We start from the raw sequence: 17,684 nt of genomic DNA, 5'->3' as shown, positions 1-17,684 counted from the left end.
CTACAGACAAATGGGAGCACCTTCACATTCACAAGCCCTGGCCCTCATGGAGGGTTTCAACCAGCCCGATACCTGCTGGAGTGACAACACAGTAAATACAGAGACCTGGACAGCTCTGTTTGTGTGGGACCTCTGTCTGGGTCGCCCCATTCCTTCTGACAACAGTTTTTGGCCGAGAGGAAACGTGCTTCTGGAAAGCCAACGACTGCTACTTAAATTCTCCTCTGCCCCCAGGAGGGATCACCTCACCTCACCTCACCTCACCCCACACCCCCAACGTGCTTCTGAACTGCTTCACACCTCCCTCCTGCCCTGCTTCCCACCCTCTTCTCCTCACTCCTTGGGGGCTGCACTTGTCTGTGACTTGTCTGGGCCGCTGTCACTGTGGTCTCTGCCCACGCCGAGACAGAACCGACCCATATTGGTCAGAACCTGCCACTTCCCTCTCTCCTGCAGCATTTCCTTTGGGTTGCTGCGGTTTTGCTGCCTCAGCATAGTTGGGCCTTGTGACTCACCAATTGTACACGGCATAAGCTCTCTAAATTCTTAATATACCCCATATTCAGATTTTTCAATCACAACTTCATAAGGTATTGAGCAATGCAAATAAACTCAGTAAGAATGGGGATGTCTGAACAGTTATTTAGAGGTTTTCAACCCTTAGTGTCTCAAGTTAGATGCCTGATTACATTACAGGCAGGCATTTTGCTTTCCAAATGCTGAGCATCTCATAACCTTTCATCTTTTAAAAATTCAGTTATATAAATATGGACTGGTAGCAGTGCTTAAGTTTGAAATGAGTAAGTACATCTAGACCTTGAAAGACTGTTTTCAAAAAAGTAATTAGATTCTGTTAAGATTACAGTTAAAAGTATTTTAGTAGCACAAGTGCCACACAAATTTTGAGCTCTCTTAAGCAAAGCAATAGTGTTAAATTAGTTGTGGTTGGCCAAGTTATAAAAATATTACCCTTATAAAGCCACTTCTCATTTTCTTAGAGGTTACTTCTTTCAAAGAACGATTATAGGGTTCAGTAAATTGTGTCAATATTGAGTATTTACTCTGTATTTACCCACAAATATGGAAAACATGAAACATTTGCTAAAAAACATGAATTAAAATCAGCACATTTTTCAGCAGAGAGCAGGGAGTGAATGGAGCTCTTATGTCAGAAGTGTTTTCTCCATCTTACCTGCCCTTGTATCATTTCCAGACAAGTTCAAGAGCTTATGTGCTACTGCAGAACTGTAACACCCTAAACTGCTGGAACCAGATAATTTATAGTTCCAGGTGAGTTCAAGAAAATTTTACAGAAAGGTATTTTGGGGGGGACAATAAAACTAACTACAGTGCATTGCAAAAATTATGTTAATAGTTTTTTTAAACCTGTTTCAGAGCTTTTATCTTTATGCTTATGCCACACTTTCAAACAGCTGATGGAATTTTTAAGTTTATTTTGTTAGCTGAAACAATAACAACTTGTTAACTTTCAGGACTCTCAGGAAAGCCTTGTATTCAGAGATACGCATAAACATACTTATTTCCTTTTAAGTCAAATTAAGAAGCCTGTTAAGTGAAAAACTTTGAAATAGGCAAAGTCTCTTCCCTTGATATAGTCTTTAAATATAGCTCAATTGTCATAAGGCACAGAGTGACAAATACCAGTGATGAGGAGGTGAGGGTTACTATAATGGTTTTATCACTATATATGCCCAGGAGTCTGTGCACAAGAAATAAAGCCTTACTTCCATGCCCCCCCTCCCCCTCCTCCCCTGCTTTTTTGTTTGGTTGATTTGTTTTTGGGTTTTTTGGGGGGTTTTTTTGTTGTTTTTTTTTTTAACCTTGGCATTGCTATATCAAATCCAGCAGGAAGAATGAAGAGAAGACTGTAGTTTACTAAGTTTCCTAACTCTCTCATCCTGCATTATGGATGCCTTGCAACTACAGGATTGCTTAAAATTTGTCTCTAGATCACAATTTTCTGCAACATAGCATCATTTTTCATTTGCTGTAGTCACTACTGCAAGTGAGCAGGCTATAGGTCAAAGCTGAGTCAAAACACAGAATATGAAAACTGGTTGGAATTAGCAGTCACACATAATACCAGAGATTGATTCGGGCAATTAAACAAACAGTTATAAACATAAACATTGAGAATACAAATCACATATATAAAGGTCCTTCTAAGCCCAAGCTACTCACTGTTTATAAAGAAAAGGATAAAATGTGGCTTGTCCCAGCAAAAATAATTTTGCAAAATAATGGTTTTCTTCAGTTCCTTTGGTTGCCTTTTTTTTTTTTTTTTTTTTTAATCAAAAGCTCTAGCTGCTTTTTTCCTTTGCACCAAACTCCCTTATTTCTTCTAAGCACTCTCTACATTAGAGGTGCTCAGAAACTAGTCTAATGAGACAAAGATTGGTCCATTTGGGTGAGGGGGTCAGGAAAAAACTTAAATAAGGGAGAAACACACATAATCTGTGTGATAGTTAGGATGTCACAGGCCACTGTATACAAGGTACCTCAAATAGTTGGCAGCTACAGTTCCTGTTCTTCCCAGGACATCAGCTCAGATAACAACCAAAACATCAGTGCAGCCATCTCAACAAGGTAGTTAGTCTCAGCTTACTGTCCAGCATCAATAAAAAGATCTAGGTAGTAATTTTACACGACTGCCTAATGTACATAGTATACATGTATAATTATGATAATAAAAGGCAAATACATATACACACACATAATATTAATAGTAAAAATGCAGATGTTCCCACACACAACGTTTCAGTATGATACAGATTTTCATCAAGAACACGCACTGCAATCCTATCACTAGAAAGCGATCTAGAGCAAAAAGGAAAAAAAAGCTCTTGCTTGAAACATCACATGCTATTTGGGTGTCTGTAGAGTAACTGATATGCTGAGATATCAGGCTCAAAAGTCTCAGTGATTGCAAACCTGCTTCTTCCACAACTGTCTGCTGCACATATTAATTACAGTGTGATATTGTGAGGTTCCGGTCAGGCTGCACTCAAAAAACAATTGGCAATGAGAAGCACAACCTCTTCAACCCCTGCAACAAATGGCATGCAGTAGGGGAGGGGCGTGCAAGACCAAAACACCTTTCATACATCGTGGCACCCAGAACTGAATACAATACTCAAGATTTGGCCTCGCCAGGGCCAAGTACAGGGGCACAATCGCTTCCTCACTCCTGCTGGACACACTGTTCTATGGAGCACATCAGTTCACTCAGTTCTTCAAAAAGGTGTGCAGCACCACGGTGATAACTTTTGCATACACATACACCCAAAAAATGGAGATTAAAAAAAAAAAATGCAAAAGCAAACAAGAACACATGCACAAATCTCCTACCTTCCCCTGACAAATGTAATGATTCGTAAAATATATGGATTCTCATGTTCTGTATAGTAGTTTGGCTCCTGATAAAACTGATTTTGCTTGAAATTAACTACAGGGATCTGGATTAGCTGGAAATTCCCTAAATTCCCTTTATCCCAGTCCTTATCCTCTGCATTGTACAACAGAGAATGTTTCATGAGAACTGCAAGCTGTGTAGTAGCTCAAGTACAGCGCAACTATGGATCCTACTCGTGCACAGGAGTCACAGCTGTTTTTTAGGATGTGTGATGTAAAATATAACATTATTGACCTGATACCCCTTTTATAACACAAGTTCAAGACAACCCTGTATTTATGACTGATTTTAGTCAGATTATGTGTTTTTGTAACATCACCTGCTAATAAAAGACTTCATTCCTTTCTGTTGCCTCAACTACAACCTATACTAATTATCATTAAATTCTTTCTTCCCAGCACCATTCTTAATTCAAATTAACCTCAAATAATGCAGCACTGTGAAGTGACAGAAAAGGTTAAAGTGGTATTTTAAAAACAGTGGCAAAACACATTATTTACCTCTTTATTGTAAGTCCTTGCTGCAACATGACTCATGAATTAAAGTCATACTGTTCTTCCCAATACCACTACTTTGACACCAAAATAAATTAATTTCTATCACTAAAATGTTGTTGCATATAGGAAAAAACAAAACAAAAAAGCTACAGCAGTGAAATATTGAGAATGATGTTTTAATGTAAAAATAATTGAGGAACGAAACCTAACAAATACCTGTATCTTTTTTTTTTTTAAATGTGAAAATACCTTACACATTACTATATTCTACAGGGCAATTATCAAAATGCTACAGAAGTGTTACTGTTTTGATACTGAAAATTTTAGAACAGTTCTATAACAAAATGAGACAGAAAAGGTTAAAAAAATTATTATCCTTGCAAAAGATTAAGGCAAAATGATAATTTTAATTGCTTTGGAGAAGCACTTCAGAGTCATTAATTTGGAACATAGATAAAAGCAGTAATTTAAAAAATTTAAAAATGGAGAAACCAAAAAAGGCAATATTTAGACTGTTCTGAATATCGCCACACATCTGCATCAAAATACTTGGTCAATGAACAAATAGATAAGTGAAGCTCTCCTGCATTTGCAACTGTTCAGAAAACCACTAAATTAAAAGCTCTGCATTATCAACAATAGTATGCACCTTTAAAGCAATTTTATCCTCTTATCTCATATTAATTCTAGAAAGAGTCAGGCTAACTCTATGTGCTTTACATTGGATGCTATAACAACATATTTATTTAAGAAACCATTTTGGAATCTTTGATTATTTCATATGGATTTACAGAAGGAAATTTTTACTGCTGTTTCACAGAATTATGTGACTTTATCAGCGTCTGTGTATATCTAAAGGGCAAGTTGGAGCCACACTCTTTCAGTAATTCCCAGCAACAGAACAGGGGGCAATGGTCACTAACTGGAACACAGGAAGTTCAATTTAAACATGAGAAAAAATGTCTTTACTGTGAGGGTGACAGAGCACAGGAACAGGCTGCCCAGGGAGGTTCTGGGGTCTCCTTCTCTGGAGAAATTCAAAACCTGCCTGGATGCACTCTTGTGTAATGTGCTCTAGGCAATTCTGCTTTAGCAGAGATGCTGGACTAGACGATTTCTAGAGGTCCCTTCCAACTCAGTGATTCTGTGACTGTTTCTGTCACTGTTCCCTTTTCTTCCCCTTCACTCTTCTCAAAATAAACTAAACTTTTGCCTCATAAGCAAAACAACCCATCTCTTGCCCAGCCATTTCTGTATCCACCTAATACCAGGCTGGCAAATGAGACCAGCTATTCTTCTTTCTTTTTCTGTTTATATTGATATGTGAAGTCCAAGGTATTTGTGCATGCTTGAAGAGCAAATAAAAAGTGAAGCATACCAACATTTTTGCCCTGGCTGCAGGGATAAATTTTCAGAGCAATGTGAAGGGATTTAGATGTGCAACTTCCAGTTATTTAATCAGCAGCCATCTAGTTCAACATCAAAAAATCAAACTAAAATTTTACCTCATGTTGCACATAAATAATGTGGTAATTTACAGTGGACTATCTTTATTGGACAAGAGCTAAGAAAGCGTATTTTTAAAAGGGAAATACTTGGAAAGAATATTTGCATTTATTCTACCAGGGCCTCCATAGTAATATTTACTTTGTTTCAAATAAAACCAACAAAAAGTAAGAAGATGTAGCACAAACTGCTCTCCTTGCTTTATTTTTACTGTAAAAATAATCTTACTATTTTCTTGCCAACAACATATGCATATAATTAAATTTAAGGAATCACATACTGAAGCATGCTGTTTCAGATGAATTTTGGATAATGTCTGAAATCTGTGTCTTAGACTAAAACATTTCTCCCAGTCCAAGGAATATGGGATGCAGTATCTTCAACAGCAGATTAAAACTCACCTTATTACGAAGTCATGGCTATCTATCTCTTTTCCACATCCACTTTCCAGAAGGATGCCAGAATTCCCAACAACAGCACAGTTTTTAAATCGTCGATTCTTCATTGGGGATACTTCAGGGAGAAGGCTGTGTAAATCCCGAGAAATATTGAGGGTGCGACGCCTGTCCAGTACATAATGGATTACATCTCCTGGCTTGAAGCTGCTTTTGACCACTGAGATGTCTCTTTCAGCATCCAAAAATCGAAGAACACTTTTTCTGGATTGACAGAAAAAAATGCACAGGTAAAACCCAACATGCACTGCTCACCTATATTTTATCTAATAGTAATAGAGACTGCACAGAGCATTACAACATGTAAATAGTCAGACAGACTAAGGTGATTTCCAGTGTTCTAGGATGGTGTTAGAGCAGAGCAGTTAAGATAGGTAAAATCTTGGTTACCGTATAACAAATAAATACTTCAGTGATAGAGCTTAATAAATTCTTATGGATAAAGGCACTGAAAGACCATGAGAAATCTGGAAATTACAAGGCATACTATTTTTGCATATTATGAAAATCTTTGAAGTTTATAAGTTTATTTATTCCGTTTACTCCAATCATAGAAACGGTTAAATACATGAGGTATTTATGATTTAGAAAGTCACAAATCAGCTTGGTTCAAGAAGAACCATGTTTTCTTATAGACTGTTATTTCAGGAAAAAAACTAATTGAGTTTAGTATAAAATTGCTAACTGAAGTTACCCTAATTAACTTGAAATATGAACACCCATGGTCTTTTTTACTTATTTAAACAAATTCAGCTTTAAAACATACTCTAGATTAAACTACTGCAGCACAGAGTCTAGTAAAGCTTCTAGCTGAATTCATAGAAACATTTAAGACATCCCATCATCACTTCAGATCAGTTTGGTCCAATCCTTTATCCTGCTTCTCTGTAATTAACTGCTTACACCATTATCAGGGTTCAGACATACATGATCAAGACAGGAGGGTTTAACAAGCTACCAGGGGTCAAGTGAGCTATGGTAATTACACAGCTGTAAACTCCCAGTCCACAACAAGTAACAGATGAAGAATGACTGCTTAAATGTCAGCCGAAAAATTTAACTCATGGTAACTGTACCAGCTTTTGGAGGCCAGGGCAGGGATCTAAAAACTGACGCACTTCAAATACCTAAGTTCAAAAAGGAAACTTTTAATAACTTTTTAATGTTATGTAATGACCGATACCTGCAAGCGGTTTTGAGTACACAGTCATCCTAGGAAGGACTTAAAATCAGAGCCATTGGTAGCTCAGGATTGAGAAGAGCTAAGCTTGCAAACTTGCATCTATCCCTTCTTTGCAAAGCATGTGTGTTTGTGAAGAGGCATAAGGATCACATCTGAACTTAAGCATATACTTTGGTATAATACACTTACGGAATGGGTGGGGAGTGCAGAGATGGGGCAGGGTGTTCACTGAGTATTAATTTGAACAGAAAGTTTTGCCTCTGCAATTCTAACAAGACATGAAGAAAAGCAATACCTTCGTATTTTCCATTATTGTCATCAGGTAAAGTACAATTTAGAACAGACCAGACATTCTGTTGTGTAAGGGAACACTATTTTTATGCAGTAAGTTTTTAGACCAGAACTTCCTTAGAGCAGATCAAAACAGGAAAAGATTACTAGAGATGCCACTCTAACGTTTGCAACACCCACCAAGAGATATAAAAGGGGAAATAATCCCCTCCAAGTGCAAAGGAATTAATTACAGGAACATCATGCTCACCAGCCAGCTCTTGGGCCACTGCCTCTCAAGGGATGAGTATGTCTGCAACTGGCTACAAGTGAGGAAATTTAGGAAACAAGTAGCAACATTTTTTGCATAAACACTGCATCATTTTAAAACATAACAGGAAGGCAGTGAAGTTATGCAAACAGTGCCAAAAAATAAAAGGGCCCTGGCTTCTGTTATTAATTAGGTTACAGTCAAAGATTATTTATCAATCTATGTGCTTCCAAAGGCTCATAGAAGTCCACCACAGGGTTTGAAGTGGACCTAGATTAGACTCATCAATCCCTCTGATGAGATTTCCAAAATGTCCCACAAATTTATTATTCAACAAAATTATGACATGGGCAAAAGTAAAGGCATCATAATAATAATCACATATCTAAAAACATTTTCTTATCTGAAGTTGTTGGTATCACATTCATTTAAATGTATGCACAGGTACTACAGTACATACAAGAATCCTTGTATAACAAAGATGTCTAATAATGCTAACATGAAAAAAAATTAAATGATTCATCTGACTATATCCAGATATTTTTTTAATACCCAAAGAAGTATGATTAAGAAGGCACATATTCATACTTTTAAGTTCCTCTGTGCTACTGACTCATCTGTGCCATGGGGACAGTATCACTTCCCATTTTCATGCAATTGGTAAGAGAAAAAAAATTTACTAGGGTATTTGACAAAAACTGAAAGTACATACATGAGTGCCTCAGTCAGTCTTGGTGGTGGTTAATAATAAGAACTTGTTAAATCTCTGTTCTTTCCCACAAAGAGCACTGAAAATAGCACAAGGTTATTCTGATTAAACAGACATGACAAAATAGTTTAAAGTAAGTGCTAAACTACATCCTGCTGCATATAAAATGCAAAAGTAAGTTCAATTACAGGAAGTAAAAAACAAGCATGATTTTTAGTAAACCTTCAAGAAAAGGCATTCTGCAACCTTAAACTAAGTGTGTAAAGACACTCTCTTATTTGAGGTAGTCTTCAAGTATCATTTTGATAAATAAAACTATGTGGGGTGTGTTCTGAGCCCTTAATGGTCAGGTGAGGCAGATGTGGCTTGTTCTCCCCTGAAGCTAAGCAGCTGTTTGCAACATGTTTACAAGACTCCCAGAAATAGGGTGGCAGAATCCACACTTAACCTAACATTTTTCTTTGACACCCAGAAAGAGATGCCTATAATATATAGATATAAACTGTAACTCACAACTCAAAGTGATCACAAGCAGATTTCTAACAAATTCAGATCAGTTCAGGACATATAACCACAATTCTAGCAGTTAAGCTTTATGTTTCTGAATGTGCACTTTGTGCACAGAGAGGTTTTTGTCACATGCAATCAAATAAAAGATTAGGGATTTTATTTTTCTAGAGCTTTTTATTACTGAAAGACAAGTGTTTATTTATATCCAAATTTTCTTAATTTGATTTGTAAGGCATCTCACCATAAATATTTCAATTTTAAAATACTCTCTTGACTACTTTGACAGTAACTAGTTTAAATGCTGACTTCAGATATCTCTTAGATTTAATACACCAATTTTAGATTTTTTTTTACCCATTTGCTCCTTTTTCCCCCCCTTTCTTTTTCTTCATGAGACAACCAAAATACATTAAATGCTTTTGATATGTAAGTAGTAAATGTCTAGTGACTTCTCACCCCCAAGAGACTCTGACCCCACTGGAGTTAGTGGAAATTCTCATTCACTTTTGATAACAAACTAAATACAAAAAAGCTGAACTTTCAGATTATAAATGAGTCTTAAGATAGAGGATACTGGTCCTGAGCTGATGCTTGCTAGACACAAATAAACAAGCCTTAGGCGTAAATCTTTACCACATCCTGGTAACAAAAGAAACAGCTGCTTCTGCAATGTAAAGAGTGATGTGGTCTGTAAATATTCACAGAGCTGCTTAATCAGCATGTATCCCATTACCATACATAGTAAAGAAGTAACTTGAGTTCAATTAAAGGACACAAGTATGAGACCACTGACAACCACCAGGGACCCCTGAAGACCACCAGTTCAAAACAGCAATGAAGGAGAATGAGTAAATGATTTATAGGAACTAGTCTGCACAATTCTGTCTTTTCTGAGTAATGTAATGAGTATGTGTGCTTTTGTACTATACAATTCAGGTATCAATAGCTGCAGGACATGCACATTAAATTAGGGCTATCCCCAATGCATCCGGCACCATAATAAAGAATACCTGCCTCGTAAAACTTAAAAACAAGTATAAGACAGTTCTTTCCACAACTGAATTTTATGATATCACTTTCTTCTATCTAATTAATTATGAACATTCTCCTAGGATTTGGATTTCTTAAAAAAAAAAAAACCAACAAAAAACTAACTGCAAATAACCATGGAAAGGTTCCTGGCACTTCCCAGCAGTTAAAGACCACACAAACAACAGTGTAGTGCTATGGGAAAGCTCTTGTCTGGCTCTGCCTCCATCCTGGCCATTCTTGTGCCCTTCAGGACATCCCTCTCTCCCTTGACCAGAAAGGTCATTTCAGTTCCTGAATCACATACTGACCAAGCACCAGGCATACAAAAAGAAAAGGGCTTTTAAATACAATGTGACTTAACTACTGCTTACTGTACGAAGGCAAGCCATTTTTCTCAGCTTCTCATTAATTTAAGCAAGTTAGACTCAAAGAAAGGAGTCAAAGGACTTAATCACTTCAACTGACAGTGAACGCTTACTTTTCAGTTCAGGTAAATGTCTAAAGAGACAAAAGTAAGGTTTATTATGACTTAGGGTTTATTATGACTAAACCAGACTAGAGAGCTCCAGTTTGCACATCTTGAGACAGAAGTCCTAAAGGAAACAGCAAAACTGGCCCCAAATTGCCGTTCAAAAGTTTTAGAGCAACTGTACTGCTCTACTGAGAGTTGTGTATTTACTGCTTTGCACTTCAGAGACTCACCACAGCTGTTCCATATTAACTTGAAAGATAAATTATAATTACACATACACTGAGATGTCAGACTGTAGTTACTTTCACACGGGTCACAGATATTCTGGCACCAGTCCTGCATGGAAGACTTTTCCAGATAGGATTGTATGACCTCAGCAACATCTCTCCTTTTAGAAAGATGGCCTTTAATACAACTGAAATCTCCAGTGTGCGTAACTGGAAACCCTTCACATCGCTACAGAGAGCAGTAAGGACTTGAGACACAAAACACTCTCTAAGGCATAGGAATTACCAACTACTCTTCAAAGTTGTAAGCAATCAGAAGGTAACATCAGTTGGAAAAATCAATCTAACCACCAGAGCCGTCATGACTGGCAAAACAGCATGTTTGCTACAGTCTCAAGTAATTAATAATACCTATAATTCCCACTTCAATCACAGAAAGTTTAGCTCTTTCTTCTAAAGTATGCTTAAAATATCCAAAGGGCTACTGCTCTTCCCCAAGTGCTGCCACATTCCATAGATTGCCTTTTCTGGTTATAAGGTTCCAGAGAGCATCTTGTGATACCAGAAATCCAGTGAAAGACTTTCATCCTCCACTGGAGTCCTGATAGAGGACCTTCTCCACTCATTGGAGATGGGGTCCTATCTGAGCCCTGTCTTGCCAAGAATTCATAGGATCTTTCAAGCTAATAGATCAGTCAGTAACCTGCACAAAATCCAAGATGACCAGAGATGATACCTAGGATCAACAATGCAATTAGCAAAGCATAATATTCCAGCTGCCACCTAACTACATCCAGACAGACTATTGATTAACAGTCCTCACAAAAAGCAAAACTACTATCAAATTCTACAAAAGGTAGTAGATTTTTTTTTTTTTTTAGATCTCTATTTTTTGCTGTGGTTATCCTCACAGAACAAGGCCACCACTGTGGGCATAAACACAATAAGAGCATGAATCCTCTTCATGGTTCTACACAATTCATGTACTTTTGAGGGCTGAACAGTTACTTTAACCTTGAGCATACTCTCAGATATTGCTAGACACATTTGAAGTTAGTCCTCGTAAGTCCTCAAGCATAAAAATTATTTACCGTGAGGTGCTTCTTACTGCTATAACATGGAAAAAAGAGGTAAAGTGCCAGGGGGCAGGGTTGTTGGCAGGGGGTTGGAACCAGATGAGGTCCCTTCCAACCCTGAAAATTCTATGATTCTATGACTTGATTTTGGAGCCTAAAGTTATTTATTTGCATTTAAGACCGCACCCTGAGTATGTATAGGCATAAAATATCCACCTGCAACCCTAAATCAAGTGACTGTTTTTCAGACCAGAAGAATTTTTGTCAGTATGAAATGAAAAGAATTATAGGTAATATGAAACCAAGCACTTTTTAATGAAGACACTCACCTTATTTCCAATACCAAAGAAGAATTGATTTTCCAACCTTCTGCAGCATGCTGGAAGATTGAGGAGCCACCCTTTTGAATTATCTTATCAGAGCTATTGATCAGTGATCTACTCAAACTCAGTTCACCATCTCTGCAATTCAATATGAGAAAAAAATAATTACTTCAAGAGTAACTCCAGTTTTAAGTAACTTATGTCACAAACACCAGTGATATTTCCTTTTATTCACAACAATAAGAAGCAATCATTTCCCCTTAAGACTCACTCTGCTTGCTAAGTCAGATAAAATGTACCTTTGAGAAATCTATGGGACTCCTACATCTAATACTTGAATACACAATTTAAGATATTAAATAGGTTTGTATTTGGAATGAAACAGACATAACAAAAATTACAATAAACTCCAAATTCTGAACGTAGACTAAACTTCAGAATGTTTGTTAGGCACAGTCTACACTTCTACTTTACAAACTTCCAGTATTAAGAATCAAGTGTTTACTTTCTAGCCTTACATCAGCAACCACTTATGTTCTACAACAATGACCTAATAGACTTGCTTTGCCTCCTATTGATACTAAAACACTTTCATGCATGAAATTAGAGTTTAACAGCACACAAACCACAATATTTCCCAAGATTTCATGGAACCTTCCACACATTCAAACAACACCAGGTGTCTTATCTTCTCCATCCATCTTGTCATACTCATAGATTTCTATAAAGCAACCTTAAAAAAAGTAGTCAGCTGTGGGTGATGACCAACAAGTATCCAACGAAGTATCAAGCCAGTTGCTATGATATTAGCTAACAGGGTATCACAGATGTGAAATAGTAGAGGCACAGCTTTAGGTATTAGTTCTGAAATCTGTTTTTATCTCCATATATTTCCATTGTCTTCCACACTGCTTTCATTTAGGTGCCCCAGCAACTTTCAGTGGAGTTCAAATGCAGCTGTTAACCAGAATTATATCAAAGTTGTTGTATATAATATTCAACCACGTAGAATGTATTGTATCTCAAGAATAATATGATACTGAGGACTACTGTAATACTCCTGAGTTAATGTAATAGTGATAAACAGAAGTTTCATGCTCTCAAATACTGCCAGTATCAGTTACTTCACTTAGACTGCAAGAAGAACTTTTACCCACCAGCCACTCAACCTACAAAATGGGAAGATGTGTGACTGTAAGCTCTCTAGGGAACCACTGACTCTTACTTTCCTGGGGCTGTAAGTTCTTAAAACAACTGTATCCTGGCCCTTAGGAGCTACAGCAATATCACTGTGGTGTATATATACATAAAGTATTAATACCTGGTAAGCTATACAGCAGACTAAACACAAACTATCCTGTAATGGGACATGAATTAAGCTAAAGTACCAAAACTGGTAATGTGTAGTCATTTGTTGAAAGTTCTAAGATTGCAAAAGCCCCTTTAATTAATATACCCTTATTATACACTTCATCAAAAACACTGATTAATTTTAATGTTCACCTTCCCAGATTCCCTCTACACCACTATTCTGCAGCACTGACACTGCACTGACTCACAGGTAAGAGTGCCATCTACTGAAAAAACTATTTAACGCGATTGTATAGGTACAAGATCTGTATGTAAATTATCCAAACCACACTAGCTTTAGACCATGGGAGGATGCTGCAGAGGTCCTAACATTTAATAACCAGAAAGTAATTAATAATTTTTGCCATTTTAAAATACTTCACTCCTTAAAAACTTTCCATACTGATTGAACATATATTTAGTACATGTATTTTTCCACATATATTTTCTAGATGCAGAGTGTATTTATGTTAAGGAAAACTACATAAATACATCCAGGTGAAGTACTCAGTCTGAAAGTACCCAGAGGTGTTTTTAGTTTATGCTGAGTTAAATGTTATCCAATAAACATTTTACAGAGGTGTTGCCAACGCCTAAAGCACCATGGCACTTGAGATGTGGTTGTCTTCCATACTAAAAATTTGCAACTGCAGTGAGTTATACAGATTGTACAGCAAAACAATGTTGTTCCTATGCACTTTGTTAAAATTCTGCTATCAAGAAAAAGGTGTTCACTTACATGCCTCTCTCCCTTTTATTGGTGCTTATTTGATTTTCACTTAAGGTAATATCAAATAAAGTAACACATAAAAAGCTAAATTTACTCCAGAAAATACTTCATTGTGTAAACAACTGTGAAACAAATTTTGCCTATATATGGATTCTACCTAGTGACTAATTTCTGAATCATTTTAGCAGCTGCCTCTAGTCTGACAGGAAGGAGTACACGTTAAAAACCATACATCCGTAAAGCTGATTCTCCCTCAACAAAAATGTTGTCTGCACACCTACAACCTCCAAATTTTAAACTTTTTAGTATCTCATAAATATTAAGATACCACAGCATTGTGGCAGCACATGGCTTACACCCAAGCTGAACAAGAAGCAATGTTACCAGCAAGTTGTGGAAATAATTTAAACCAAAGGAAGCAAACATCACATCATGGATCATACCACACACAAGCAATGCCACCTCCTCCTCCTGGGAGCTGCCAGGACCACTGCCAACCAGCTGTGCCCAGGTTCCACACCTGCCTGTCTGGGCAAAGTTTGGGGAAGAGGGATGCACTTTCTGCCTTCAACTCTGTGGGGTGAAGGGAGGAATAAGTAGTCTGCAATTGCCTTAGCTTCCTCCAGGCCTGTACAGACACTTAAAATCCCCTTATGTCTTCTCCTCAAATTAAGGCAAGGGCTCACACCAAACGATGAAAATCTGCTTTGAATGCACCTCTCCCTGAGTCGATTTGCACAATCAAACAAAAAGCTTGAGCCCCTTCCCCACCTTTGGTTGTTTCGCCATGCCACCACAAAATTAATGCATCCCCTCCGTGCAAACAAAAAATTATACCCCTACAAAGAGAAACAGGCTTGGTTGAAAATCCATCATCTCCCCATTATAGCTGCAAACTGGGACGAAAATAAGGAATACAAGGGTGCACATACACAGTCAGTGCTAGATAAAGAGAAAACTAAAGTGCAAGCAGAAAACTGGCAAAGGAATTTTTGTCTTTTATGTTCAACCGAATACAGGTAGGAGAGGGACGAGAGTTTGCAGAGGAAGAGCCTCGGGAGTTTAAAGTGATGTCCCTCACACTCAGAGCTAGCATCCCCGACGAGCAGTGAAGTTAAGCATAGCTCCCAGGCAAACTTCACGGGCGGAGGATGGGGTCACTAAGTACTACTGCTAGCAACCGCACATAGCGGCACGCTCGCTTCTGAAGGGTTCCCAAAGCAGGTAACGAGGCACAACTCTCTCCAGAGCCGACCACGACCACCAGCCACACCGGTCCTCGTGCAACAGCCGCGGCCAGGTGAACTTCCCTGGAGTGCCCTATTAGCGGGGCTGGGGGGAGCATCACCAGCAGCAACACAGCCACTTGGCAACCTCCCACCTGTCCCCGTACTCCTCGCCCGGCAGCCAGCAGCCGCTGAGATCCGCCAGCCAATCTCCCCTGTAAACCATCCCGCAGCGGTATCACCGCCCCGCACACGCCCTCCCCCTTTCCCTGTGCCGACCAGCAATGGCAATGGCACCGCATGGCTGCAGATCACGGTCCGGAGCGCGTCGAGTGACCCGAAGATCCGGGGAGGGCCGCGGGGAGAGACATGGCCCCGCTACTCCTTCGGAGAGCCCTCCCGGCGCGACGCTCTGCAATTACCCGGTGAGTGGTGCCTCCTGACGCTCCGCGGTCCGAGCTATTTCTTTCGTCTTATAAAAGATGAGGAGGAGACTTATCGTGCACACAGTCCACCTCTTCCTGACTGAACGCATGTCTTCTGCGAAACGCAGTCCCCCTCCCCCTTTTCCTTTGTTTGTCAGGGGTGTGCGAAAAACAATTCCCCCCGTGGCAGAAATTGCCAAAAACACAGGATTTCTGTGGGTTTTTTTCCAAAAATAATTAAGTGGGAAACCACCAAAACAAAACAAAAAACCAAAACTGGTCGCAGCCGTTGGGCGTTGTTGGAGTTTAGTTTTTCTTTCACCCTGTCCCTCCCTACCCAGAAGCCGGGCTCGCAGGCAGCGGCTCTGCCTTTTCGGCGGGGCTGCCGCCGAGCCGCGCTACTCTCCCTCCCGACCCCACTCTTCCTCCGGTCCAGCCCCGCGGCGACCACATCGGCGACAGCGCCGGGGGCGACGCTGGCTCCTCCCTCCCCTCTGCGGGGCGGTAGCGGGTAGAGTGCGGCCAATGGGGGCTACGCGGGGGCGGGCACCAGGAGCCAGCGCCGGGAAGTGGCTGCGAGCAGTTGGCGGTGTGGTCTGAGGGCTCCTGGGGTGGAGGGGTGCGAGGGTGCGGAAGGTGTGAAAGGTGCGAAAGGTGCGCTTCGCGGGATGAAGTGCACGGGACGCGCCCTCTGGCTGGAGGGGTTTGGAGTTCAGCTGTGTTTGAAGGGGAGCGCCTTGCTTCCCTGTAGCACGTTTTACCCCGTCGCCTGTTGGGTTTCAGAAAGTTTGAGCAAACAACTTCTTGCTCTGTGCCGCTGAAAAGAAAGGACACTTCCTTTTTTTGAGAAGGAGAAGGGTTTTGTTATTTTTTTATTGTTTTTTCCTTATCTTCCCCGATGAGAGGCTGGAGCTTGGAACGGGCAAGAGTGGAATTTCACTGCCCATCCCCTGCTACCCGGCGTCCTCTTCCTTGAGACATGTTCTGAAGATGGGCGTTACTGTCCTGGAGCAACTTCACTGAAATGCACACGCCCCATCCACCCTACAACGCCCTTCAGAAAAACAAAAACAAACAAACAAACAAAACCGAAACAAACTGCAAAGCATCAGAACTCCTTAAAACGCGTAACACTACATGGAAAAACAATCAAGCTATTTGAACTTGTTCTCAATATTATTCCACCCTCTTTGAAGTAACTGGGCTGCCTTGGACTTCCCTTATTCCCTGTGACAGGATCTGCTCACAACATTAAGTTTGCAGTTGCAGAGCAGGCTTCAACACAACACCACCACCATCACTCATTCCCTGAGAGAGTATTGTCTCGTGCCTTATAAAGTGAATAAATTTTAGAGAATTCCTTGACAATGTCAGAACAGCTAACAGTTGCTATGTTCTAAAAATCAGTTTTTTTCAATAGGACTGTTGTAACAGAAAGGAAACGTCACAATTTCCTTCTACACAAGCCAGACTGAGCTGTGTTTTTCTGCTCCTCTCTGCTGTGGCTCTCATAACTTAGTCTCAGAGAGTGATCTCTAAATAGCATAAGCAGCAAAAGGAGAAAAAACTTTCTATCTATGAGAGTGAACTTCAGGTTTCCTTTGGTATAATTCATGCCAGAGTTTTATAGAAGAGAAAAAAAAAAAAAAAAAAAAAAAAAAGAAAGAAAAAAAAGTGGATTCAGTGTATAACCTTATTCTTGCATATTAGTTTATTTTTACATAAGCTCATTAGCAACTGATACTAGCAACAGCAGATCCCAAATTCATCCACCTTCAGTAGTGGTTTTACTCAGTTTCACCTGCAAGTACCAACAGCAGCTTACAGTACCAGTTAGCCACAGCGGCTTTTGGTTTTATGCCAGGACACATTCAGTTCCCTACCTTCAGCTGCATTTGATTCCCCATGAGGCTTAGAACCGAGCTCCCCTGCTGCTTCATACAGAGTAATCCTCACCCCATGCAAAAAACCTCTGCTTGCATTGAAAGA

At 39.4% G+C, this 17,684-nt stretch overlaps 1 protein-coding gene across 1 annotated transcript in view; it reads right to left on the bottom strand.

Moving 5' to 3' along the window:
* The window catches only part of ST8SIA4 (ST8 alpha-N-acetyl-neuraminide alpha-2,8-sialyltransferase 4), a 43,899-nt gene extending 27,737 nt beyond the window's left edge, over positions 1 to 16,162 (bottom strand). Inside the window, exons 1-3 of the mRNA XM_008492251.2 lie at positions 15,693 to 16,162; positions 11,971 to 12,102; positions 5,838 to 6,095 (exon numbers count right to left, since the gene is read on the bottom strand). Coding sequence (XP_008490473.1) covers positions 5,838 to 6,095; positions 11,971 to 12,102; positions 15,693 to 15,805 — 503 coding nt within the window. The 5' untranslated portion in view covers positions 15,806 to 16,162. The remainder of the gene's footprint in view (positions 1 to 5,837; positions 6,096 to 11,970; positions 12,103 to 15,692) is intronic.
* Between the last annotated feature and the right edge of the window lie 1,522 nt (positions 16,163 to 17,684).

Source organism: Calypte anna, chromosome Z (genome assembly GCF_003957555.1).
Source record: "Calypte anna isolate BGI_N300 chromosome Z, bCalAnn1_v1.p, whole genome shotgun sequence".
NCBI lineage: Eukaryota > Metazoa > Chordata > Aves > Apodiformes > Trochilidae > Calypte > Calypte anna.
The sequence above is the reverse complement of the archived record's forward strand: the minus strand, read 5'-3'. Positions and strand labels throughout refer to the sequence as shown.